General features: G+C 44.5%; 2 protein-coding genes across 7 annotated transcripts in view; one reads left to right on the forward strand and one right to left on the reverse strand.

The window, feature by feature from the left end:
- VCF1 (VCP nuclear cofactor family member 1) overlaps positions 1-9202 on the reverse strand; it is a 26599-nt gene extending 17397 nt beyond the window's left edge. For both annotated transcript variants that reach the window (XM_003931781.4, XM_039475878.2), the window contains exons 1-2: positions 8790-9202; positions 3904-4003 (exon numbers count right to left, since the gene is read on the reverse strand). In XM_003931781.4, the coding sequence (XP_003931830.2) occupies positions 3904-4003; positions 8790-9202 (513 nt within the window). The remainder of the gene's footprint in view (positions 1-3903; positions 4004-8789) is intronic.
- Positions 9203-9218: 16 nt separating this feature from the next.
- MTNAP1 (mitochondrial nucleoid associated protein 1) lies at positions 9219-24729 on the forward strand. Of its 5 annotated transcripts, none has more exons than XM_074388913.1 (6): positions 9219-9283; positions 9986-10090; positions 11887-13409; positions 18342-18449; positions 18952-19059; positions 23950-24723. In XM_074388913.1, exons 3-6 carry the CDS (start codon positions 11894-11896, stop codon positions 24048-24050), a joined length of 1833 nt encoding a protein of 610 aa, XP_074245014.1. In that variant the 5' UTR covers positions 9219-9283; positions 9986-10090; positions 11887-11893; the 3' UTR covers positions 24051-24723. The 5 variants fall into 5 exon arrangements, with proteins under 5 accessions (XP_074245014.1, XP_039331810.2, XP_039331811.2 ...); XM_039475876.2 differs by lacking the exon at positions 9219-9283 and adding an exon at positions 9345-9426; XM_074388915.1 differs by lacking the exon at positions 9219-9283 and adding an exon at positions 9367-9445.
- Positions 24730-25947: the final 1218 nt, after the last annotated feature.

Consider the following 25947-nt stretch of genomic DNA (forward strand, 5'->3'; position numbering starts at 1 on the left):
CAAAGTCTCACAGAACCTCTGCTCTATCTTCTGAGACAGCACAACATACCACGGTCAGGAGCGAGCAGCCTAATAACCACGCCCTGGGGTTCCTCCTCTGCCTCTTACCAGCTGTGTTCTTTAGACAAGTGACTATTTTTCTATGTGCCAATTTTTCATCTGAAAAGTGGAGATAATAATAACAACTAAAATGGGAGGAAGAAGCCATTTATGCACACGTTAACTTATGCACACGTAAAGTTTCTATGTAACTAATCTGGCACATCAGTTCATGTTCTTTAGCTTGACAGTATCTAGCAAAACGAGGCATACACTGTCTCCATTGTACAGATAATTGTGATTTGCTTGTGGCACAGTTTAATGGTTTAACAAATAAAACACTTCACATATTTCCCAGTACTTGCCATTACTATTGTATTTAAGAAAAAAGGGAAACAAATAACTATCTTAAATCTCTCTTAGAATTAAAAAAAAATCCTCACAAAGTTCAAGTTATAATAAAAAGAATTCTTAATCAGCCAGGTTAACAAAAAAAGAGGTGAAGAAAAAGAATTCTGGCCAGGCCCAGTGGAGGAGGGTCAGAGGCCAGGAGTTCAAGACCAGCCTGGGCAACATAATGAGACTCTGTCTCTACAAAAAAATAAAAACTAGCCAGGTTTGGTGGCACACGCCTGTAGTCCCAGCACCTCAGGAGGCTGAGGCGGGGAGATCATTTGAGCCCAGGCAGTTAAGGCTGGAGTGAACCGTGATCATTCCACTGTACTCAGCTTGGGTAACAGGGAGACCCTGTCAGAAAGAAAAGAAAGAAAAGGAAGGAAGGAAGAAGGAAGGGAGGGAGGGAAAAAGGAAGAGAAAAGGGAAGGAAGGGAAGGAAAGGGAGGGAGGGAAGAGAGGGAAGGGAGGGAAAAGAGAGAAGGGAGAGAAAAGAGGGAAGTAGGAAAGGAGGGAGGGAGAGAAGGAGGAAGGAAGGAAGGAAATTCTAGCCACGAATGGTGGCTCAAGTCTGTAATCACAACATTTGGAGGAGGCTGAGGTGAGAGGATCACTTGAGCCCAAGAGTTCACGACCAGCCTGGACAATATAGTGAGACATTGTTGTCTCAACAACAACAACAACAACAATCCTTAAAAAATTAACCCAGTGTGGTGGCATGCTCCAGCTACTTGGGAGGCTGAGGTGGGAGTACTGCTTGAGCCTGGGAGGTAGAGGTTGCAGTGAGCTGAGATCATGCCACTGCACTCCAGCCTGGGTGACAGAGCTTATTCATTCAGGTGTTTCAGGAAAAACATAAGAAATGGTTTCTCTTACATAACTTAGTTTCAAGGACACTGACCTCATGGCCCTACCTCAGAATTAAAAGAAAACATTTTCATTAGTAAACTTATTAATACAATATTTTACTGTCTAAATTATTTAAAAATTTATAATGTTTTATTTTCCCTTTTATATACAATCATCAAAAAGCAGCCAAATGCCCCTAAACTTGATTTTTTTGCTGCTACAAACATAATCATTAATTCCAGCAGTGAAAACTTAATTATCTGGGGCTTAGCTTTCCATTTCAAAAAATTTTTCCTCTGCCTTTTGCTTCTCCAGCTCTCTCATCATTCACTTGTCCTTGTTACTTGTTAATATCACCACCAGGAAGCACAGCACAGCAGGCTATTCTGGTCAATGTTCAGCACACTAGGCTGAAACTAATGGTTGTTAACACCCCGTTAGGTGATCTACCTGTGAGTTCAGATAGAAACGACCAGTAATGAACTTAAATTATAACGAAGACGAGTCCATCCTTCTTCTGATAATGATTACAGAGTGGCTCAGCAACTGAGTTTCTCTGGACAAGTAAGGACAAGCTATAGAACCCAAGAAGGCTGAGTAACAAGATGCCATTTTCTTCTGTGAAACCAATGCATAGATTTCAGAAAGAGAGCAAAGGTCATTTTGTACCAAAAAAAAAACCCCCAAAATTAAAAAAAAAAAACAAAAAACTAACACTACAATATCCACCTTTCTTAAGAGATCATAAAATTTTTTAAAAGGATGATAATTTCTTTCTTTTTTTAAACCAAGACATAAAAGCAAGAAAAAGATGATAATTTCTATTGCTGTTCTCAGGCATCAAAACTGGCAGATACGAAAAAAAAAAACGTTAATACAGAGAATTAGACCTACCACCCCTGGCCTGAAATGAACATCATATAGCAGCACTTACATACAGACACAAGTAAAGAAGTACTGACGCCAACACCACAAAAGTTATCTTTGTACACTCGTTTAATGAATAGTCTTATAATTCAAAAGAATGGAAACTCAATTACTATCATAGGGTTTTATCATTAGATATTCACAGTAGCCTCTCATCTCATTTCCTTTCATCCCTGAGATTCCCCAACTATTAAACAAAAGCAATTAACTTTCTGATAATCATTTTTTAAAAAGAAAAGAAAAAAGCAAATAGAAAAAAAATATATATATATATATACATATATATGTATACACACACACACACACACACAAATTTTTTTTTCCTAGACAAAGTCTTGCTCTGTCACCTAGACTGGAGTGCAGTGGCACTATCTAGGCTCCCCGCAACCTCTGCCTCCTGGGTTCAAGAGATTCTCCTGCCTCAGCCTTCTGAGTAGCTGGGATTACCGGTACATACCACCACACCCAGCGAATATTTTGTGTTTTTAGTAGAGACAGAGTTTCACCATGTTGGCCAGGCTGGTCTCAAACTCCTGACCTCATGATCTACCCGCGTCAGTCACCGAAAGTGCTAGGATTACAGGCATGAGCCACTGCACCTGGCCAGAAAAATATTTAAGGAGGAAAAACAGCTACAGAAACTCAGGTCTCCACACGGAAGGATTCTACTCTGCACTTGCTCATTGTCTCTGAATGAATGTTCCCCCTTGGGGGAGCTACTTTCAATTGCTGGCAAGGAAAGACTGGATATAGGTCAAATCCTATTAGCAGGAACTAATTAAAGTACAAATTATTTGGGTGTGTGAGAATGCTGCGGTGAGTGATGAGACGAGGGCTAGGTTCTTTGTTGTGGAGGCTTTTCTCTTACTGTGACAACTGGTAAGGGTCAAAATCTTTAAGGGGATAACTTAATAGCAGCATTCCTTTACATTGCTTCCCCTTCCCCAGCATACGGCAGCCTTCCAATCGCACAGGAAAGTTATCCTCAGTCTGCACACTGAAGCACTCTTTCAGGATATCAAAAACCATAAAAAAGTTCAGGAAAACCCAACTCTCCTTGCCCCTCACCACGGGAGCTCTTTTCAGAACAAAGTAACGAAAAGCAAAAACCCTGAAAAATGGGATTTTGCACACACATACCTTATATATTTTGCATGCTTAAAATGTCTCTTAAAAGGCATTTGAATCGAAGCAACAAAATATGTTTATCCTAAGGCCGGACAGGCCGGACATGGGGGCTCATGCCTGTAATCCAAGCACTTTGGAGGCCAAGGCGGGCAGATCACCTGAGGTTGGGAGTTCAAGACCAGCCTGACCAACACGGTGAAACCCCATCTTTATTAAAAAAAAAAAAAAAAAAAATTAGGACGGACAATTAATGGTTTATAAACTATCAGAAAATAAGTTGGCTGCTGAAATACAAAACAGGGAGTTCAAAGGCTTTCAAAGGGCCACGAAATTTCTAACAAATACAAATTAGTGTGTCCATGAATGAGTATGTGCAGATATACAGCTTCCTCAAAGGGGTATACAGCTTCCTCAAAGGGGCCCTGATTTAGAAAAAGCAAGGTTAAACAACTGTAATCAAGTAAGGTCATTTTCAATTATTCTTTAAGTAAAGTTAATTACACAGCAGATACTGGGTTATTTATCTCAAGCAGTGAAAACAACAGACTAGGAGAGCACACCTCCTACCTCTGTGTCCCAGGAATCCTGAAAGACAGGGTTTCTGCTACTCCTTTTGGTCTGGGGGGGAAGATGGTTGTCTTCTTCATTGCCATTCCTTCTCCTTTTCCTGAAATTACATCACAAGGAGAAAAAAATCCAAATAACTGATGTTTTGGACACTTGAATTGCAAACCACGACAACATATAAATCTGCCCTCTTGCCTGAGAAAATATAATTCACCATATGATATCCCAATAGGTTATAAGCTGGAAGTAAACCATCACTGGATACTAAGTGCAAAAATACATATAACAGCAGTAAGGTCAAGCTTAAATCAGGAAAACTAACTTCTAAAAAGAAGCTTAACAATTTTAAATGTCTGTTGGGACTAAAATAAGAACAGGAAGAGCCGGCCGGGCGCGGTGGCTCAAGCCTGTAATCCCAGCACTTTGGGAGGCCGAGACGGGTGGATCACAAGGTCAAGAGATCGAGACCATCCTGGTCAACATGGTGAAACCCCGTCTCTACTAAAAATACAAAAAATTAGCTGGGGATGGTGGCGCGTGCCTGTAATCCCAGCTACTCAGGAGGCTGAGGCAGGAGAATTGCCTGAACCCAGGAGGCGGAGGTTGCGGTGAGCCGAGATCGCGCCATTGCACTCCAGTCTGGGTAACGAGAGCGAAACTCAGTCTCAAAAAAAAAAAAAAAAAGAACAGGAAGAGGTTAATGACTAAGCTTTCACCCTCTACCTAATCAAGGTTTTCTTCTTTCTGCACTCCCCGAAATTACAATTCCAAGTTACCTAATTGTACTCCCTTCCATGTGACAACATTTGAAATACTGTGTTGTGGCTGCCTTTGCCTATTTGCCCTGAAAACCTTTATAAAGGCACCTCCTGGTCACATTAACCTGATTATTCTGCCAACAACAGTAGCTAGTATTATGATATAACAATGACTTCACTAGATTGTTACTAAGCATAAGCTGCTTAAAATGTCCAGGTTTAAAGAAAAATCACACGTTTCTTAGGCATGTGTTCTCGGATGTGCAAGAGGGACCAAATTTGCATGTACTCTATGCAAGAATTACATGCCGTCAAAAAGAGTTCTGAACCCATTAGAAAACAGAAATAAAGGAGGTATATTTTAAGTTAAATTGCCTGGAACTGTCCAATATGGTAGCCACTAGCCACATATGGTTATTTACATTGAAATTAACCTAAAATTAACCATCCAGTTCCTAGGTCGCAGCAGCCCTGTTTGTAGTGCTCAGTGGCCATGTGTATCTCGTGACTACTGTACTGACCAGCACAGATAAAGGACATGCCCATCACTGCAGAATGTTCTCCCGAGCAGCATGGGCTAGAGGTCTGTATGCACAGAGGAGCAGCATCTATTATAAAACCCTTAAAGTTTTCACTTTCAATAGTTAAGAGACAAAAGGCTAGTATGGACACACAGTTTTTGGAAAGCATTTAAATTTGGAGGATATAGCGTCTTCTATATAATTATACACTTTCTATGTGAGTAGGGTGGCTTACAGCGGCAGGCCTTTAGGAGTTGAGGTCTGAATACTGGAGAAACTAAATGACCATTCTGAGCTCAATTATCTGTACTCTACAACATTCCGAATAGGTCTAACTTTAATAATGAGTATGGATCCCTGCTTAAGTTTGGAATAATAGTGAGTGAGTGTGTGGTTCTGATAAAGCTTCAGCCATCCTGCAGTGGGCTACATAATTTACCACATTCTAAGACATCATTTCTGCTCCCAACCTTTCTCTTAGATCAGATCTTAGCTGCACATTACTTTGAAGTAGTTGGAGGTAAAAAAAAAAATAGATGAATACCAGGTTTTAATAATCATTAAATGGATGTGCTTTTATCATATATTTGAACCAAGAAACTGCTAATTTCATCCTAATATGATCAGAGAATTTTCATGGGAGTGTTCTGCAGAGGCAAAGCAATGTCTGTTGAGAGGCCAGTTGACACCCAAAGAGAAACTCATTGAGTAAGCAGCAGCTGCTGGCCCCCAAACACTCATTTTCTCAGCATGCCAACAGCTGATTGGGCTTTGGGCTGCTGAGTCACTCTAACCAAACTTAGGAGCCTGATCAAAATTTGCCATCTCCTAGTTTATAAAGGAGGATTGATCTTCCCAGGGACGAGACTGTGACAAGGAGGTTGCATGGCAGAAGGAGGGTAAGAACAAAAAACAGGAGCTGGTTTTGTGGATTTCAACTAATTTCTGGGAGAGTCACATGAAGTATCCCTGCCTTGTAAGTTATTTGATCTCTCAAGGTCCCAGAATAATCTCTTCAGCTTGTTAGTGGCCTTCTCCTTTCGATGATACCAGATTAAGAATGACCCCTTCCAAGCCGGGCGTGGTGGCTCACGCCTATAATCCCAGCACTTTGGGAGGCTGAGGCGGGTGGATCACGAGGTCAAGAGATCGAGACCATCTTGGTCAGCAAGGTGAAACCCCGTCTCTATTAAAAATACAAAAATTAGCCGGGCATGGTGGTGCACGCCTGTAGTCCCAGCTACTCGGGAGGCTGAGGCAGGAGAATTGCTTGAACCCAGGAGGCGGAGGTTGCGGTGAGCCGAGATTGTGCCATTGCACTCCAGCCTGGGTAACAAGAGCGAAACTGCGTCTCAAAAAAAAAAAAAAAAAAGAATGACCCCTTCCTACCCATTCTTTGTTTGCCTTTTTCTAGGCTCTTAGCAGATCTCATCCTTGAAATATTCTTCTTTCAATAATGGTGTTAACTGGCAAGATCACAGCTTCATGCTCAACCCTATCAGTTCAATCAATCAGATTTCAGTTTTTGGCATTAATGCCACAGACCAGATTATAATTTTAGCAGGTACCCCTAATGGTTATATTCTCCCCTAACCATCTAGGTGCAAATTACCGGTTAGCATCTGTTAGTTCTAAAGATGGTTGATTCCATCACATTGCATTATTTCATTTCTCTCCAACCTTCCTGTTGTCTCCTAGAGGTTGGGCATAGAAGTAGTCTTAAGACGGAAACTAGTCGTTTTCAAACTTTATTTTAAAAAGCAATAGAACTCGTTTTTTTTCCTACTGTAAAAAGTACTCTCTACATAAAGAGATAAACTCCCAGTTGGGTGAGGTGGCTCACACCCATAATCCCAGCACTTTGGGAGGCTGAGGCGGGTAGGTCCCTTGAGCCCAGGTGTTCAAGATAGCCTGGGCAATATGGGGAACCCCATCTCTACAAAAAATACAAAGATTAGCTGCGTGTGGTAGCTCACACCTGTGGTCCAGCTACTCAGGAGGCTAAAGTGTGAGGATCACCTGAGCCTGGGGAGGTTGAGGCTGCAGCGAGGGATAATCAGGCCACTGTACTCCAGCCTGGTTGACAGGGTAAGACTCTGTCAATCAATCAGTCAATCAACCAATCAATAAATAAGCAGGGACTCCCTCACCACACATCTACCTCTCTGTGGCTATCCAATCTACTGTAGGACAGCCTGAAAAACCACAGTTTTTTGTGTGTGACTGAGTTTTGTTCTTGTTGCACAGGCTGGACTGCAGTGGTGCAATCTCAGCTCACTGCAACCTCTGCCTTCTGGATTCAAGCGATTCTCCGGTCTCAGCCTCCCGAGTAGCTGGGATTACAGGTCCGCCACCATACCAGGCGAATTTTTGTGTTTTTAGTAGAGCCGGAGTTTCACCATGTTGACCAGGCTGGTCTTGAACTCCTAACCTCGCGATCCACCCGCCTTGGCCTCCCAAAGTGCTGGAATTACAGGCGTGAGCCACCGCACCCAGCCCCTCAGGGTACTTTTCAGAACTTCTTCAATCCCATGAAATAACTATTTCAGAGAAGGATCCTTGTGGAAAGACCATTAACATGAAGAGCCGATGAAAATATGAAACATGAAAAGACCCAGCAGTAATCTACCAAGGCAATCCTATGATCCATCTTTACTCACTTAAACCCGAGACCATTAAGGAATACAGGAAGAAGCGAACCCGTAAGACCCAGGTAAATCAAATGATCTCTCTAAATCCATTTTTTCATTCAGAAGAATGAGCGTGTTTGGACTTCATTCTGAGGTAACCCTTCCCAACTTTCTCCTCCACACATTCTTGCAGAGGAAATTAAAAACGAGAAAAAAAAAAAAAAAATCAAGAAATCCCAACTTAGTCCGTACTCCAGCAGTACCATGTCAAGCACAGAACCTATAAATTAAGACCCGGCTCCCGAGGCCAGCCAGGCTCCCTTGGGAAGGTAGCGAAGTGCATCGCGATGAAATCCTACCTCCCGCCTTCGGAGTCAAACGGCCCCGCATCCAAACAGTTTAGAATCCCGCCTGTTTTAAATGCTACAGTCCAGAGAGGCTCCACAACCCACCTTGGGCATCTGCCCTTCGGTGTTCACAACCGTCCAGAGCACAAGTGACTCGGTCTAACCCAGTCCTTCCCCGCTGAGGAGTTAAGCCCAGCCTTTCTTTCTGACCTTGGGGAGCCGGCAGCTCCCCGCCCGGTGCCCTCCCAAAAGCCTTAGGGGGCTCCCTTTCCAAGATCAGACGTTTCTCCCATCCCCCCACCCTCCTAAATATAGGACAGGGAAGCTTTAGGGCCACCATCTCTCTTCTGGGACCGATCACTTTTCGCTCCAAATAGGAAAAGATGGGTTGGGGGGGGGAGACGGAAGGGCGGGAGACCTGGACCCCGGAGAGTCACCTTCCAGCTCCCCACAGGAACCAAGCATCCGATCACTGGAGCATCCCTCTCCCCTCCTCCCCCGGCCCGCAGTGAGCCCCGCCGGGAGCCCTGCCGGGCCCACCGTTACTCCGACCCCCGTTTCGCGCCCCCCCTCAGCTCCATCTCCCAGATCCTCAGGCAACGAGTGGAAAGTGGGTCCCTTCCCTCTCACCTGGGACGGAGGCGCTCGCTCATGGCAGCTGGCGGAGGGAAGCTACGCGGCGCCGCTCCGCGAGAAGAGGGAACAGAGGGGGCTGTGTTTCGGCGGCCGCCACGCCCACCCCCTCGGGCCTTGGCTCTCGCAGCTGCACGGGTGGACGCAGCCGGTGATAAGTACCCCTCAGTCGGACCTGTACCACCGCTACTTCCGGCGTCTGCTCCGCGCCCCCCCATGTCGCCGCCGCCGTGGTACCGCCCTCTCGCGGCTGCGCAGTGGCGCGATCCCAGCCGCGCCGACCGGTAACCCCGCCCACGGGAAGAGGCAGGCTCGGAGCGGGAGGAGCGACTCGGAGCATCTGGGAGAAAGGACCTCTCTGAGGGTGGCCGAAGCGTTCGCCTGTTCACGGCCAACGGAGAGTAGGACATTAAAAAGTCAAGCAAGGTTTCAAATAAATTAAATTATGTCATACTAATATCACACAAGTATTTGAGTTGAACCCATGTGAGGTAATATGTTTTTTAAAATAGGCGGACCCATTAGGCAGTGGTGCAGACGGCCTGACGCGGGGCTCTGGCCGGGGGTTGGGCAGGCGCTGGGGGGATACCCTGGGGGGCTTGTCGTCCAGGCCAGCGCTTTCAAGTCTTCCGAGGTGAGGACTGTTCTCTGTGGTGAGCTTCCAAGGGTGGGGTTGCCTTCTGCGGCCCACGTTCTAAGTCTAGGGGAAACTGTCCTGAGCGGAGAAGGGAGGGCATAGGGTGCCAGGGGAGGGTATTGGGTATTGGGTGCTGGGGCCAGCGGAAGGTCTTCCCGAAACCGCTGGAGGGACCGTGGACCCCTCGGTGGGGCTGCAGGCACGCCGGCCTCTGACCCAGGAGCTGCCGGGCCGACCCCATCCACTCCGCTAGGCAGAATCGAAACACCTTTCTGGGAAGGGAAGCGTGCGGGGAGGTCGGCAGGCGGGTAGCGCGGCGGGAGGAGGGAAAAGCGGCTGGAGAGCGCTGGAAAGGAGGGTGAGGATTAAAGGAACCATGAGGTCCTCCTGGAGCCCGGAGGCTGGCCGCCGGCGGTGGGGGGTGGGGGGTGGGGGGCGGGACTTAACTCTTAACTCTCTGTTTTCCGGAACCTGTGTTTGTATTTGGTTCGGTATCTTGTCGCATTTACTCACTGCGCGTGCTGCGGAGTCACCTGTCTGATCGTGTCTTACACAGGCTGACATTCACGTTTCATTCCGCCACTCCCGGGAACGGTGATCGGGAAGCATGGGCATCTGGGAGAAGTACTCGCAAAACTAGCATCCTCCTAGAAGAGCTCGGGTAAGAAAACATTCACCCACCTATAGACGTTACCGTGAGAATGTACAGAGATCTTTCAAGTAGGGTTGAGTGTGAATTGGATTAGAGGCAGAAACGTCTAACAGGTGTCAAGCCCTTTCTAACCTTGTTAGCCCAAGGTCCATGGACTGGCTTCATTTCTGTAGAGTTTTGTAAACAAACGGTCTATGGCTTTCATCGTGTTGTGGATGTGTACCTCCAAAGGATGATGGCTCACGCCTGTAATCCCAGCAGGCCGGGCGCACTGGCTCATGCCTGTAATCCCAGCACTTTGGGAGGCTGAGGCGGGTGGATCACTTTAGGTCAGAAGTTCGAGACCAGCCTGACCAACATGGTGAAACCCCGTCTCTACTAAAAATACTAAAATTAGCCGGGCATAGTTGCATTCATCTGTAATCCCAGCTACTCGGGAGGCTGAGGCAGGAGAACCACTTGAACCGGAGAGGTAGAGGTTTCAGTGAGCCGAGATCCTGCCACTGCACTCCAGCCTGAGCGACAGAGCAAGACTCCATCTCAAACAAACAACAACAAAGAATGATTACTGTAATCTGTTGACAGAAAACAGTTTTGTTTTGAATGATTTTGTACAGAATAAGATGGGTTTGTTGCTTTAATGAATGCATTGGTCAGGATTGGGTGTATTTTGGAAGTGGTTTCAGTGTTTTCAGTCACCCTTTTTAATCTCTTTGATGGTCAGAAGATATTATCAATTGTAGTACTGAATAATATTTAAACGTTTATATCTAGAGAAAGAATTCATTCAACAAAAATATTGTATGCCAGCTCAGTGCTAGGTTTTACACACAGCTGTGCACAGGATAGATGTTTCTTGCCCTCTGGAACTTTACAGAGAGTATAAGAAATATAGAAAGGAAATAACTTTCAGCTAAACTTTGGAATTAAACATTTTCTTTCTGGACTCTAACAGAAAGGTACATATGTAATGGTATAAATGTTTCTTAAAAATTTTTACATGGTATATATTTAACAAAGATGTCAAACTAAACAAATTTGCCAACAATCTATTGTACTGTAACTATAAAAAACAGGACTGTGTCCTTCCCATGTATATATTTGTGTGTTATACATACATTTTATATGTCTCTGTGTAATATACATATATGCATATTATTAATTGTTAATAGAGCTTCGTTTGTCATTCTTAGATTGTGGGAGTTCTCATATTTTCTTTTTACACCCCAGTGAATCTTCCATATATCACTTTGGAAACCTTTGCTATAATCAATAATCTTTGGCCGGGTGCAGTGACTCACGCCTGTAATCCCAGCGCTTTGGAAGGCTGAGGTGGACAGATTGCCTGAGCCCAGGAGTTCGAGATCAGCCTGGGCAACATGGCCCTGTCTCTACTAAAATACAAAACATTAGCTACGTGTAGTGGCGTGCCCCTGTAGTTTCAGCTACTTGGGAGGCTGAGGCAAGAGAATTGCTTAAACCTGGGAGGTGGAGGTTGTAGTGAGCTGAGATTGTGCCACCGCACTCCAGCTTGGGTGACAGAGCACGACTCTGTCTTCAAAATAAATAAATAACCTTTGGTTCCTGGCCAGAGTTTTTTATTCTTTACCATTCTGTCCTCGAATAATGTATTTAGGGGTTTTAAAACAATTTTCATACTCATCTAATGTCTAGTTGACTTCCTGTAACCTTAAGTAGCAAACATCTAGCTTGTTCCAAATGAATTTAAAAGATCCAACACATAAGTAAAATATTAATACTTACAAACTATTTTCTCCTCATAATCCGACATTTACCTTTTTTAGGAATAGGATGAGTGATCATCCATCCAGAATGGAGGTGTGCCCTTATTGTAAGAAGCCATTTAAACGATTAAAATCCCACTTGCCATACTGTAAGATGATAGGACCAACCATACCTACTGAACAAAAAGTTTATCGGTCCAAGCCTGCTTCACTCTCACATGCTAAGAAAATGAAAGGGCCAATCAAAGTTGTTGTAATTAAAGCTAAAGGGAAAGAATTAGAGAAAGAGAATGAAGAAAGAAATTCTGAGTTGATAATGGACAAACCAGAACAGACAGTGAAGTCCTTTCCACTACCTGCTGTTGGTTTGGAAAGAGCAGCTACTACAGAGGCAGATAAAGACGGCAAGAATCCAACCCAACCATCCTTCAAAATGCCAAAAAATACGAAGCTGAAGACTGCTTTCCAAGAAGAAACCAAGATGCAGTTTTATGCAGCAGAGAACACCTCTCCTAAAAGAGAACTTGCCAAAGATCTGCCTAAATCAGGAGAAAGTCGATGTCATCCCTCAGAAGCTGGAGCATCTTTACTGCTTGGCTCAAGAGAACCTTCTTTGTCAAATCAAGATAGAAAATATTCCTCAACTATACCTAATCATATACAAACTACCTCTTGTGATCTGCAATTGGACAAAATTGATCCCCAAAGACAAGAACTTCCTGTACAATTACTAGACGGGCCCACTGGTGATTGTCATAGTTCTCCGAAGAATGTCGGTGATGGGGTTAAAAGGGTAAGAACATCATTGTCAAGCAATGAGAGAGATTCCAAAGGCAGGGATCACCTCTCAGGAGTCACTGTTGATGTTCGAGTCACTGAGACTCCAGAAAAGAACACGGAATCACTCATTTTAAGCCTTAAAATGAGCTCATTAGGTAAAATCCAAGTCATGGAGAAGCAAGAGAAAGGACTTACGCTTGGAGTAGAGACGTGTGGAAGCAAAAAAAATGCAGAGAAAAGTGTGTCCGCAACAGAAAAGCAGGAATGGACTGCCTTGAGCCATGGCTCTGAGAACTTCAGCACTAAGGATTCAGCCACAGGAAAGAAGTCTCAAGGTGAAGGACCACATTTAAGTTTGTTCATTCCAAAGGAGACAACTTACGAATTTCATTCTGTATTGCAGCCAAGTGGTCAAAGTCTTGCTTCTCTAGCTACAAAATTTCTTCAGGAAGAGAAAGCAGAAGGCTGGAGTCATAATCATGTCCCTGGTGTCAAGACATTAATGGAGAGTCCTGAGGGACAGGTGTCTCTGGAGCCCAGATCAGTCAGTCAGTTCCAAGCATCACACACTGGGTGCCAGAGCCCTTTACATTCAGCCCAGCATCACACTCCTCAGAGCGCCTTCACCAATCATGCAGCTGCTGGCAGGAAGACCCTTCCTAGCTGCATGGGGCTGGAGTGGTTTCCAGAGCTCTATCCTGGTTACATTGGACTAGGGGTGTTGCCAGGGAAGCCTCAGTATTGGAATGCAGTGTTCCAGAAGCCACAACTTATCAGTCCCCATGGGGAAACACTCTCACAAGGTAAGCAAGCTTATTTTCAAGGGCCATCTGTCGCATCCAAAATGCTGTCTCTACCATTTGAATTTATAAGGGTCAAAATACTAACATCTTCAATCATTTAGCTTATTTTCACCTAGGCATGCCAGTGGGCTGCACATAAAATTGTCCTAAAAGAGGCTGGGTGCGGTGGCTGATGCCTGTAAGCTAAGCACTTTGGTCAGGAGGCTAAAGTGGTGGAATCACCTGAGCTCGGGGAAGTCAGGGCTGCAGTGAGCATGTATATGTCACTTCACTGCAGCCTGGGTGACGGGAGTGAGACCCTGTCTTAAAAAAAAATGTCTTAAAAACATTACTTCTTGCTTTAGGGGTCAGTAGTCTTGGTTTATCCCTCTGTTTCTCTCCCCCAAGTGTTGAAAGTTGCACTGGTTGAACATTGCACTAGTTTGCAGTAGGCTGGCGATACTGACAGCAGTTGAAAGAATAGAATAGCCGGGCGCGGTGGCTCAAGCCTGTAATCCCAGCACTTTGGGAGGCCGAGGCGGGTGGATCACGAGGTCAAGAGATCGAGACCATCCTGGTCAACATGGTGAAACCCCGTCTCTACTAAAAATACAAAAAATTAGCTGGGCATGGTGGCGCGTGCCTGTAATCCCAGCTACTCAGGAGGCTAAGGCAGGAGAATTGCCTGAACCCAGGAGGTGGAGGTTGCGGTGAGCTGAGATCGCGCCATTGCACTCCAGCCTGGGTAACAAGAGCGAAACTCCGTCTCAAAAAAAAAAAAAAAAAAAAAAAAAATAGAATAAGCACTGTGTTCAGAATCCAGTCAGGACCAGGTTGTACAAGAAATAGGTTCTAGGTTTGTGGGCAATTTCAACATCTAGGCATTTAGAGTAGCAAAGAAGGATGCAGGTCAAACTAGCCAGGTAAGAGGGCAGGCAAGGCAGGTAAGTGGAGGTGGAGGCTCAGGAAAAGATTTTGCAAATGATCTCATAGTTACCAAACCGCTATTTGCCTGGTCTCAAAATGGATGTGTGCTAAGAGCAGAGCATTGCTAGTCCAAAGCTACTTTTTTTTTTTTTTTTTTGAAATGGAGTCTCGCTCTGTTGCCAGGATAGAGTGCAGTGGTGTGATCTCGGCTCACTGCAACCTCTGCCTCCTGGGTTCAAGTGATTCTCCTGTCTCAGCTTCCCCAGTAGCTGGGACTATAGGCACACACCACCACACCCAGCTAATTTTTGTATTTTTAGTAGAGACAGGGTCTCACCATATTGGCCAGGATGGTCTCGATCTCTTGACCTGTGACCTACCCACCTTGGCCTCCCAAAGTGTTGAGATTATAGGTGTGAGCCACCACACCCAGCCCAAAGCTACATTTTCTTTAACTGCCTTCTATAAACAGGCCTAATGTCTAGACCTTTTTGTACAAACTTGTAGTCACAAAGTCAAGCCCCTTCTCTCTAATAAACACATCTGATGATATTAACATTTGTGTTGCTTTGTGGTTTTCAGCGTGCCTTTTTATTTATTTTTATTTATCTTTTGAGATGGAGTCTCACTTTGTCACCCAGACTGGAGTACAGTGGCGTGATCTTGACTCACTGCAACCTTCACCTCCCGGGTTCAAGCAGTTCTCCTGCCTCAGCCTCCCGAGTAGCTGGGATTACAGGCACGCACCACCACACCCGGCTAATTTTTGTGTTTTTTCGTAGAGACGAGGTTTCATCATGTTGGTCAGACTGGGCTCGAACTCCTGACCTCAGATGATTCACTCGCCTCGCCCTCCCAAAGTGCTGGGATTATCGGTCTGAGCCACTCTGCCCGGCATGTATTTTTTTTGTTTTGGCCACACAACTTTGAGAGGTGGGCAGAATGAATTTATCCCTATTTTGCAGATGATGAAACAGGCACAAAGCAAATAAGTCATTTGTCCAAGTTGCCAATAAATAGTAGAGCTGCAAGGAGAACCTAGTTTCCTGAGGCCTAGTTTAATCCTTTCCACTAAACCCTGTTGTAGAAAATACACCATAACTAAAACCACACTTTTCTGTGTGTTTTTCAATTGCAAATGCACACACTCGCCCCATGATAAATCACTCTAGCAAGCTGAAGGACTTTTGTAGTTTCTGTACTATCTTTTTAGTGCTTAGGCTTGTCCTTGATAAGCACTTGTCATTTTAGAGGGAAAAAGGGAGGGACTATCATTATGCTACATGCATTACATTATCTCATTTAATCCTCGTAACAGCTCTGAGGTTACACCACTGTCCCGCCCTGTTATTCCTCATGAGGCATCTGAGCTTCAGACATCTTAAGTGACTTGCCCATGTCCATGCAGTAAGTGACGGAATCAGGATTCAAATCCAGGCTCATCTGACTCTACTAATTATCCTAAGCAGTAAACCTCAGAGTTTAAAGACCACAGATAGAAGTCAATACCTTGTTTGCTATGTTACTGATCCATTTCACGGTTAGGTTCAAAGAATATAGTAATAAGATAACAGTAACTTAAAATATTAAATTAGCAAGTTTATGAGATAGAATGTAGGTGGGGAAATACAAGTTTTTTCTTAAGTTCCTTCCAAATAGTGGTGAGAAACTAGTTTATTTCCTTTTATTGCTTATAGTCTGTAACTAATAAATGCTGTGCTTAGTTCAGTACTTCTATATCAGACGGTAAATAAGGTATAATTATCATAGGGCCTCTACTTCTATTATAAATTGAAAAACTATTGAAGTTGGATCTGGGATCAGTATTCAGACTCTGATACCACCAAACGAACAGAAGATACCAGAGGAGAGAGACCCTTGGATCATGTCAAGCCCTGATCCCTCCGTTGTCCAAGGACTTTAAGGCCACATCGGTCTACAGGGATTAAGAGGTAGTGATGGCCGGGCACAGTGGCTCATGCCTGTAATCCCAGCACTTTGGGAGGCCAAGGCAGGTGGATCATGAGGTCAGGAGTTCGAGACCAAAGTAGTGAAACCCCATCTCTACTAAAAATACAAAAATTAGCCAGGTGTGTTGGCACGAGCCTGTAATCCCAGCTACTGGGGAGGCTGAGGCAAGAGAATCACTTGAACCCAGGAGGCAGAGGTTGCAGTGAGCCGAGACCATGCCATTGCACTTCAGCCTGGGTGACAGAGTAAGACTCTGTCTAAAAAAAAAAGAAGATAATGCCATTGGCTCCTGAAAAGCTTTGTAATTTCACCAGGCAATGGCTATCTCCAAAGGCTGCAAATTAAGAGTTGAGTTTTACTGGAATCTGCACAAGAGAATAGGCTATATACCCTTTCTCAGGCAAGACCTTTGTTTTTTTTTTTGTTTGTTTGTTTTTGTTTTTTTTTTTTTTTTTTGAGACGGAGTTTCGCTCTTGTTACCCAGGCTGGAGTGCAATGGCGCGATCTCGGCTCACCGCAACCTCCGCCTCCTGGGCTCAGGCAATTCTCCTGCCTCAGCCTCCTAAGTAGCTGGGATGACAGGCACGCGCCACCACGCCCAGCTAGTTTTTTGTATTTTTAGTAGAGACGGGGTTTCACTATGTTGACCAGGATGGTCTCGATCTCTCGACCTCCTGATCCACCCGCCTCGGCCTCCCAAAGTGCTGGGATTACAGGCTGAGCCACCGCGCCCGGCCAGGCAAGACCTTTGATAGGTCATTTGCCCTTCTCAGGAAGCCAACTTCTTTGATACGGAAAGGCAGGGCCAGTGAGCTAACAGTGACTGAATTAACTGTTAGCTTAATCAGGACAGGCCAGTAGGCTCACCCGACTGGAGAAGGCAGGGCAAGGTCAGGGAACCGTGTGTTCCTGCCACTGCTGACAACATAGTCGCAATTTTCAGGAAGTTGTCTCTTTGCATCTTTTTCCTCAAATTTTTTTCCAAGATGAATGGACATTTTTTTTTAAAGGGACTAACCTTTACCTTACAAGAGAATTATCTTCTGTGCAATTTCCTGGAAGCCAACATAATTCTTTTCATTGTTCTTTAATGATCATTTGGGTATTTTTAACATCCACAGCAATGGTTACTATACCTGCTAAACCTGTTAATCGGTGTTTAGTTTATCCTGACTAACGAAACTAAGACTAGAGAACTGCCAGTCGTAGAGATTACCTAGCATTAAACACAGAGAAAGCCATGTGCAGGAGAAACGTGGTAAGGAGGATAAGCCCTCTTTTCTGGTTCTGCTTAAGTTATTCATGTACCGAACATAAATAGGAAATGATGCTGGCCAGTAATAGCGATAGGGTAATAGAACAGGCATGTTGACTGTGGACAGGTTGCAGTCATTTATCATAGTAGAAAGTCATGCTTTTGGCTAAAACGTTTAGCCGGTCATAGAAGATGTAAAAGAGGCCAGGCACAGTGGCTTACGCCTGTAATCCCAACACTTTGGGAGGCTGGGGTGGGCAGATAACATGAGGTCAGGAGTTTGAAACCAACCTGGCCAACATGGTGAAACCCTGTCTCTACTAAAAATACAATTAGCTTGGTGTGATAGCACGTGCGTATAATCCCAGCTACGCGGGAGGCTGAGGCAGGAAAATTGAACCTGGGAGGCAAAGGTTGCACTCTGAGCTGAGATGAAGCCACTGCACTCCAGCCTGGGCAACAGTGAGACTCTGTCTCCAAAAAAAAAAAAAAAGATGATATAAAAGACTCACTTCATGAAGCCCATGCACATGAATCACCTGGCCAGGGTACTCATCAGACTAAAAATAAGTAGAGGTCCTGATTTTCAGGGGATTTCCCTTGGCCTTTTGAAAAACCCTTTTCAACCTGGAATTGATTTGACTTTGAACACTTAGCTGCAGTTCAAAGCAGAAATCTTTAATACCCCTGTTTAGAATATGCTTTTCCTGAGGCTTAGCCCTGGAACCTTTGGCACTGGATGTTGGGGAAGGGGGTACACTTTGGTAAACAATGACAGTGACTTCTGTTTGGGACCGTAGTTTCTTTGTTGGAAAGAAGCTCGACTCATATGAGGAATTTGGAACCCCCTACCGGACTTACAACCTTCAGCTTCTCTCTAATGAGGTTCTTGGGAGCTGTACAAAAAGGTGAGGCTGGAGTTTGACTGTTGCATTCTGTTGCTGGTTCCAGGCAGTTGGAAAAGTTTCCCTTTAGGCTAGGAGAAGAAAAAAATTTGAAATGTCTGTTTTCATTTTGGAGTTTAACATAACTGAAAGCACTGAAACTAATAACAACTACCATGTGTTCCAAAGCTTGTATTTTTTAATACCTACCCCTAGCTTTCTCTTGCCCACATCGATTGTGCCTCCTCCCAAAGCCAGAAAGGACTCTAAACTTCAAGTTAACCAGTGGCATTAGCCTCCTCCCACTAAAGATTTTAGCCAAGCTCCCAAAACAAGAGTAACTAATTTAAATCTAGTCAAGTTACGGTTCCTTGATGTTAGTTAGCTGTTATGTGTTTAAAATATGTATGTGTAATTTCTCTGAATTACAGTTCCATCACCCAAGCTAACTGGGAAAACTTGAATGACTCACAGATACTGACCCTAGTTCTGGTCGCTATAACAAGCCGTGTTTCCTTCTGAACAGGCTGGATCAGGTGCAACACCACCATCAGGACGAGTGGAGTGGGCAGCATCACGATGCTCTTCACTGGGTACTTCATCCTGTGTTGTAGCTGGAGTTTCAGGCGTCTGAGTAAGCCTTTCTATAATTCCAGCCTAAATAACAGGTCCCATTCCATTATGAGGACTTCTGAGGGATTCCCTGAATTGCTTTTCCTTTTACAGTTTTGCAGTATCTGACATGCCCTGGTGAATGAGCTATTACCTGGGAGCTCTGGGGTTTTATTAGAGGTTTGGTTGTAATGGCCTGTATAAGATTTGACTGGAATTTACATAATTGCCCTTGTCCTCAGTTTCATCTTGTCACTTATTTGTCTTGTTTTTTTCTTCTTTATAGCTGCTAGGGGTTTTTTTTGGTTTTTTTTTTTTTTTTTTTTTTTGAGACGGAATATCACTGTTATCGCCCAGACTGGAGTGCAGTGGCACGATCTCAGCTCACTGCAACCTCCACCTCCCGGATTCAAGTGATTTCTCCTGCCTCAGCCTCCCAAGTAGCTGGGATTAGAGACACACACCACTACGCCCGGCTAATTTTGTATTTTTAGTAAGAGATGAGGTTTCTCCATGTTGGTCAGGCTGGTCTTGAAATCCTGACCTCAGGTGATCCACCTGTCTCAGCCTCCCAAAGGGCTGGGATTACAGGCGTAAGCCACTGCACCCAGGCTTTCTAGCTTTTTTCCTTCCCGGCTAAAAGATCAGGTACCTAAGAACTGTTTCCCTGCTACAAGGGAAGGTGCTTTTCCTTGGTGCCTAAGATTACCTTTTTGGCATTGAAATCAAACACCTTGATACCAGAAAAGAGAGGAGGATTAATAGAATACAGCTGTCACTTAACCCATGTGTCTAAGTCTTATTGCTATCTCAGTTAACCTACTTTGAACACTTAAAAAACAAAGCGCCATTATGGTTCCGAGATTCAGCTTGCACTGAGCTTTAACCAGAAGGAAAACACCTTAATTTCATTTATCTTTTAAGATATCCTTGTTTGTTTCTTCTTGTATTATAAAAATATATCCTTATAGTTAAAAAGACAGTATGAGTGGGTATCAAAAATATCATTATTTTTGTACAATTCATTTTTGTGCTGGTTGTTATACAGTCAAAAACCAGTATTTTGGGGCTGAGTTCAGTGGCTCACACCTACAATCCCAGCACTTTGGAAGGCCAAGGTGGGCAGATTACCTGAGATCAACAGTTTAAGACCAGCCTGGCCAACATGGTGAAACCCTGTCTCTACTCAAAATATAAAAATTAGCTGGGTATGGTGGCGGGCGTCTGTGATCCCAGGTCCTCGGGAGGCTGAGGCAGGAGAATTGCTTGAACCCAGGAGGTGGAGGTTACAGTAAGCCGAGATCGCACTACTGCACTCTAGCCTCGGTGACAAGAGTGAAACTCTACCTCCAAAAAAAAAAAAAAAAAATCAAAATCTGATTCTAATTGGGATATAATGAAATTGGTGCCTAGTGAGTAGCAGGTAGGTCCGACAGCAGGAAGAGGGCCACAGCACACTCCTGCGTGCTGGCTGGGATGGCCTCGCCACCATCCCCTGTATCAGACACCTGGCTATGGGTGAAGAAAAGAATTCCTTTCTGATCATCCTGCATAAATGGAGAGGCCCAAAACCAAGAGTCATTTCTCCACAGAGAAAAGAGGTTTTACCAATCTGATAGGGATTGTTTGATACCCGGCATGAGTGAATAGAGACTGAAGAAAGTGAAACCAGCTTCTCACTGTGCGTAATACTCTTATTTCCCAACTTATAAAACAAAAATAGAACAGAATGAGCTGTAGAGGCAAGAGATAGCAGCAGTCATTGGAAGTGGCCTCTTGGACCCTTACATTTGTCTCTGTTTATCCAAAGAGCTGCCGCGCTGGCGTAAGTAGTGTTGACCTGGACATCACTTAAAGCTCTGGAACAGCAAAGGGCGCACGGTGAAGATGACTGCAGTACACACTTAACAATTGAAAAACGTATGATATTTGGGACAGGGAGAGGGAGTGAAAAAAAAATAAAATTATTGGAATCTAAAACAATGATATAGGAAGTAAATGTATTATTAACGTAGACAGATCTGGTTCTATCTGGATATTCTTGGCTTGCTGTCAAGAGCAACTGAGAATTAGAGAAAAACTCGTTTTGTTTAATCATAAAGTTATTATTCAAGGAGATGTGAAGATGACCAAGTTCATCATTAAAACTGAGAAGTTATTTCTCAATAACAAGCTAGTATCTCATTACCATTCATCTATATGAGATACCAGACTTCTACCTACATGTTGATATAAGAAAGTACCTGCATTGGCAGGAAATGAGGCCATATCGGGCCCTTCCCCTTAGGTTCTTTGGGGCCTTTGACCAGATCTTGGTAGGTGTGAGAAACACAAGAGCTAAGGATGGGCATTTGAGTTGTAGTTTAGCCTATGAAAAACCTTACAATATGTTTTAAGCTGACTTTTAAAATAACACACTAAATATAATGTTAAATCACATTTTATACATCTTAATTGAGTATAGTAGTGAACAGGTGGTTAATTTATTATCTCTTCCTGGAAGCTTTTAAGAATCCTACCCCGTCCCTTCTCAAAAGTTTCTATGCATTACTGAGAAATTCCTCTCAGTTTGTTAGGGTTGTTTTGGCTGGTGGATTTTCTGTGTCTCTTCATCTCATCAAACTATTCAGTGTCCAATTTTTAAAAAATATATATATACATATATATTTCTCTCTCTCTCTCTCATATATATATATATATATTTTTTTTTTTTTTTTTTTTTTAGACAGAGTTTCACTCTTGTTACCCAGGCTGGAGTGCAATGGCGCGATCTCGGCTCACCTCAACCTCCGCCTCCTGGGTTTAGGCAATTCTCCTGCCTCAGCCTCCTGAGTAGCTGGGATTACAGGCACGTGCCACCATGCCCAGCTAATTTTTTGTATTTTTAGTAGAGACGGGGTTTCACCATGTTGACCAGGATGGTCTCGATCTCTTGACCTCGTGATCCACCCGCCTCGGCTTCCCAAAGTGCTGGGATTACAGGCTTGAGCCACTGCGCCCGGCTATTTTTTTTTTTTTTAGATGGAGTTTCACTCTTGTTGCCCAGGCTGGAGTGCAGTGGCACAATCTTGGTCCACCACAACCTCCGCCTCCTGGGTTCAAGCGATTCTCTGACCTCAGCCTCTTAAGTAGCTGAGGTTACAGGCATGCACCATACCATCAGACTAATTTTGTATTTTTAGTAGAGACGGGGTTTCTCCATGTTGGTCAGGCTGGTCTCGAACTCCTGACCTCAGGTGATCCACCAGCGTCAGTCTCCCAAAGTGCTGGGATTACAGGTGTGAGCCACTGCACCCGGCCTTCAGTGTCTAATTTTTTGAATTTTGCTTTGGCCTATAGAGAGTAACTTGGATACTTAGAGGTAGAAAGAGCTTTGAGGAAATTTAGGCAGCATCAATGGATAAGTGTTCCCCCAACCTCCTTTCTTTTTTTTTTGGAGACGTAGTTTCGCTCTTGTTACCCAGGCTGGAGTGCAATGGCGCGATCTCGGCTCACCGCAACCTCCACCTCCTGGGTTCAAGCAATTCTCCTGCCTCAGCCTCCTAAGTAGCTGGGATTACAGGCACGCACCACCATGCCCAGCTAATTTTTTGTATTTTTAGTAGAGACGGGGTTTCACCTTGTTGACCAGGATGGTCTCGATCTCTCGACCTTGTGATCCACCCGCCTCGGCCTCCCAAAGTGCTGGGATTACAGGCTTGAGCCACCGTGCCCGGCATCCAACCTCCTTTCTAATGTAGAGGGTTAGTTATATATCACACACATACCCCTGTCTCAGCCTTGCTTGTAGTATGCTCATGCCAAAATACATGTAGTCAGTTCCTCTTACGTCCCAGCTCTCCTAAAACTATGGGAATGCCAGGTGCATGGTTCACACCTGTAATCCCAGCACTTTGGGAGGCCAAGGTGGGCAGATCACTTGAGCCCAGGAGTTCAAGACCAGCCTGTGCAACATGGTGAAACCCGTCTCTACAAAAAAAAATGTAAAATGTAGCCGAGTTTAGTGGCACATGCCTGTAGTCCCAGCTACTCAGGAGGCTGAGGCAGGAGAATCACTTGAGCCCAGGAGGTGGAGGCTGCAGTGAGCTGAGATTGTGCCATTGCATTCCAGCCTGAGTGATGGAAATGAAACCTTGTCTCAAAAATCCCCAAAACTAAAGGAAAGCCAGGGTGCTGTTCCATGCCAGCATGTGTTGACTTGTATGTTGTGTCTCTCTCTTCTCAAAGCTGGGATGCTGGATCTGCTATTTACCCACCTTTTCTTTTTTCTTTTTTTTTTTGTTTAGAAGTGCACAGTGACACTTTTTTTTTTTTTTAATTAAGTACCTACCTTCTCTATTCCCAAACCCCTCCTCCTTTCCATTCCTAGTGGGAGTAATGTAATTCTGCAACAAATTCCCATAGTTAAGGAAAAGGTATTCAGCAATATCTCCCTGTATTCTAGAATTTCCCGTAAGGAAAAAAAGTTTATAATTGAGGGAGAGAGTTCTATATTCAGTTATTTTAATATTACTAAGAACTTCATTGGAACCTAGAACAGTCTTCCCTGCCAACAGAGCTTTGTGCCCATTCTGTGAATGCTCTTTAGGAGTGATGCGTAACGATTTTCTCCACACCTCCCCATGTGTCCTTACTCAAGACCAGGAACTCTGGAGGTGAGAAGGTAGAGGAGAATGACCTTCAGCAGTATCCTCCTTCCCAGTCGCCCAGTTCCCTGGAGCAGGGGCAGCCGACCACCGTGGCCCACAGAACAGAGCCAGCCCTGCCTTGCCTTTGTACAAAAAAACGAGCCCTGCTCATTTGGTTAGGTGGAGCCCATGGCTGTTTCACACCACAACAGCAAAGTCAAGTAGTTGCAACAGAAACCATATGCCCTGAAAAGCTGAAAATATTTACTATCTGGCCTTTACAGAAAAACTGTGCCGACCCCTGCCCTGGAAGAGCACGGCACCTCCGTGTGTTGGCGTGGCGAAGACGACTGGGGAGCACCGCTCAAAAACGTGTTTGGATTAGGAAGCGCATTTAAGTAGGAGAAGCCTTTCGTGACTTGTCTCTAGTGCCTTTGTGCCCGGCGTTGCCCACCGAATTGCCACGTGACACCTAAGTATAGTGTTAGCATAAAGGGATAGCTTGTCAGCCATCAGGGTTTTTATCAAGAACTTTTATATCACTGCTATAAACTAGTATCATTTGTCATAATCAGAATGCTAAAACATAATGAAAAAGATGAACTCAGTCACAGTGTTTTATATCCCTGAAAATAAGTTCCTTAATGAGAATAGAACTATTTAATGATCCATCAGTCCTAAAAAGATATCTGCCTCATATTGCCAAGTTTAAGACAAAGGTGAGATCCTGTGTTAATCATTGGTAAGTACCAAGAATTCTAACTCACATACAGTAGGAAACAAAAACTCTCAACTGACTTCTTTGAATTACATACTGAGAATCCACAAATAAAGTAGTGTGGATAGCTTTCAAGAAGCCATTGGAGCCGGGCACGGTGGCTCAAGCCTGTAATCCCAGCACTTTGGGAGGCTGAGGCGGGTGGATCACGAGGTTGAGAGATCGAGACCATCCTGGTCAACATGGTGAAACCCCGTCTCTACTAAAGGTGCAAAAAATTAGCTGGGCGTGGTGGCGTGTGCCTGTAATCCCAGCTACTTAGGAGGCTGAGGCAGGAGAATTGCCTGAGCCCAGGAGGCGGAGGTTGCGGTGAGCCGAGATCGCGCCATTGCACTCCAGCCTGGGTAACAAGAGCGAAACTCCATCTCAAAAAATAAATAAATAAATAAAGTAGTGTGGATAGCTTTCAAGAAGCCATTGGAAACATCTCCACATTCTGGAGTTACTGGAAATGTGCACAAAGTAATGCAGGGAAAGGCTTCCCTCTGCTCATGGCTGCCATCTAGGTTGGGAAAATAATCGAAGATGTTTTATCAAATCCTTCAAGAATCTCTCAATGTTCAGAATAGTTTAAGAGCGTTGTTGAGGTAAACTGATAGCCAGTTGATTCTTTTCTAAGATTTAGATCTAAACCCAGCATGATCAGGGAGTATACCTCACAGCTCTAGTGTGCAATACTGATGTAAACTTGCCTTGTGAGGATCCGTGTTTCATTCATACATGCAAAATTCCTGTAAGTTCATTTGCACAGCCAGTGCCAGTCACATAGGTGATCACCAGATTAAAAGCTTCATCCAGAAAGACAGGATTCTTCAAAAGGAATAGTGGACAAGGCTGCTACCTGCAGAATCCAGTACACCTCAGGTGTGAGGTGGGATGACTGCTCATCTCTTAACAGAGCCAAGGAAGAAAAAAAGAATAACACGACTTACCATTTTAAACAGCCTTAGAAGTTCGTCTGTTAATACCATGCTGCATGAGGACGGGGTAAAATTCATGTTCTGTCCTGTCCATGGCATTGGTGAGAGCCCCCCAGGTAAGAAGCAGTGCTTCGATCTTGCTTCCAGGCAGCAGCTTGAGTTCCCGAGTCTTCGTGCAAGGTGTATAAAAATGCAGCGTGAGAATCTGTATGTGTAATCCATATTCCCCTTCCCATTCATCACACAGAAGAGGCGTGGTGATACCCAGTCTCCTCCATGCTTAAGACATATTTGAAGGTTCTGTTATTAAAAGCTGGAAATATTTGCGGGCATGCCTGAACACCCCAGCTGTAACTCACACGTGGTCTGTGTAAGTGGATTAACATTGAGACTGCCAGCCGGGCGCAGTGGCTCAAGCCTGTAATCCCAGCACTTCGGGAGGCCGAGGCGGGTGGATCACGAGGTCAAGAGATCGAGACCATCCTGGTCAACATGGTGAAACTCTGTCTCTACTAAAAATACAAAAAATTGGCCGGGCGCGGTGGCTCAAGCCTGTAATCCCAGCACTTTGGGAGGCCGAGGCG

This window comes from Saimiri boliviensis, chromosome 17 (genome assembly GCF_048565385.1).
Source record: "Saimiri boliviensis isolate mSaiBol1 chromosome 17, mSaiBol1.pri, whole genome shotgun sequence".
Lineage (NCBI taxonomy): Eukaryota > Metazoa > Chordata > Mammalia > Primates > Cebidae > Saimiri > Saimiri boliviensis.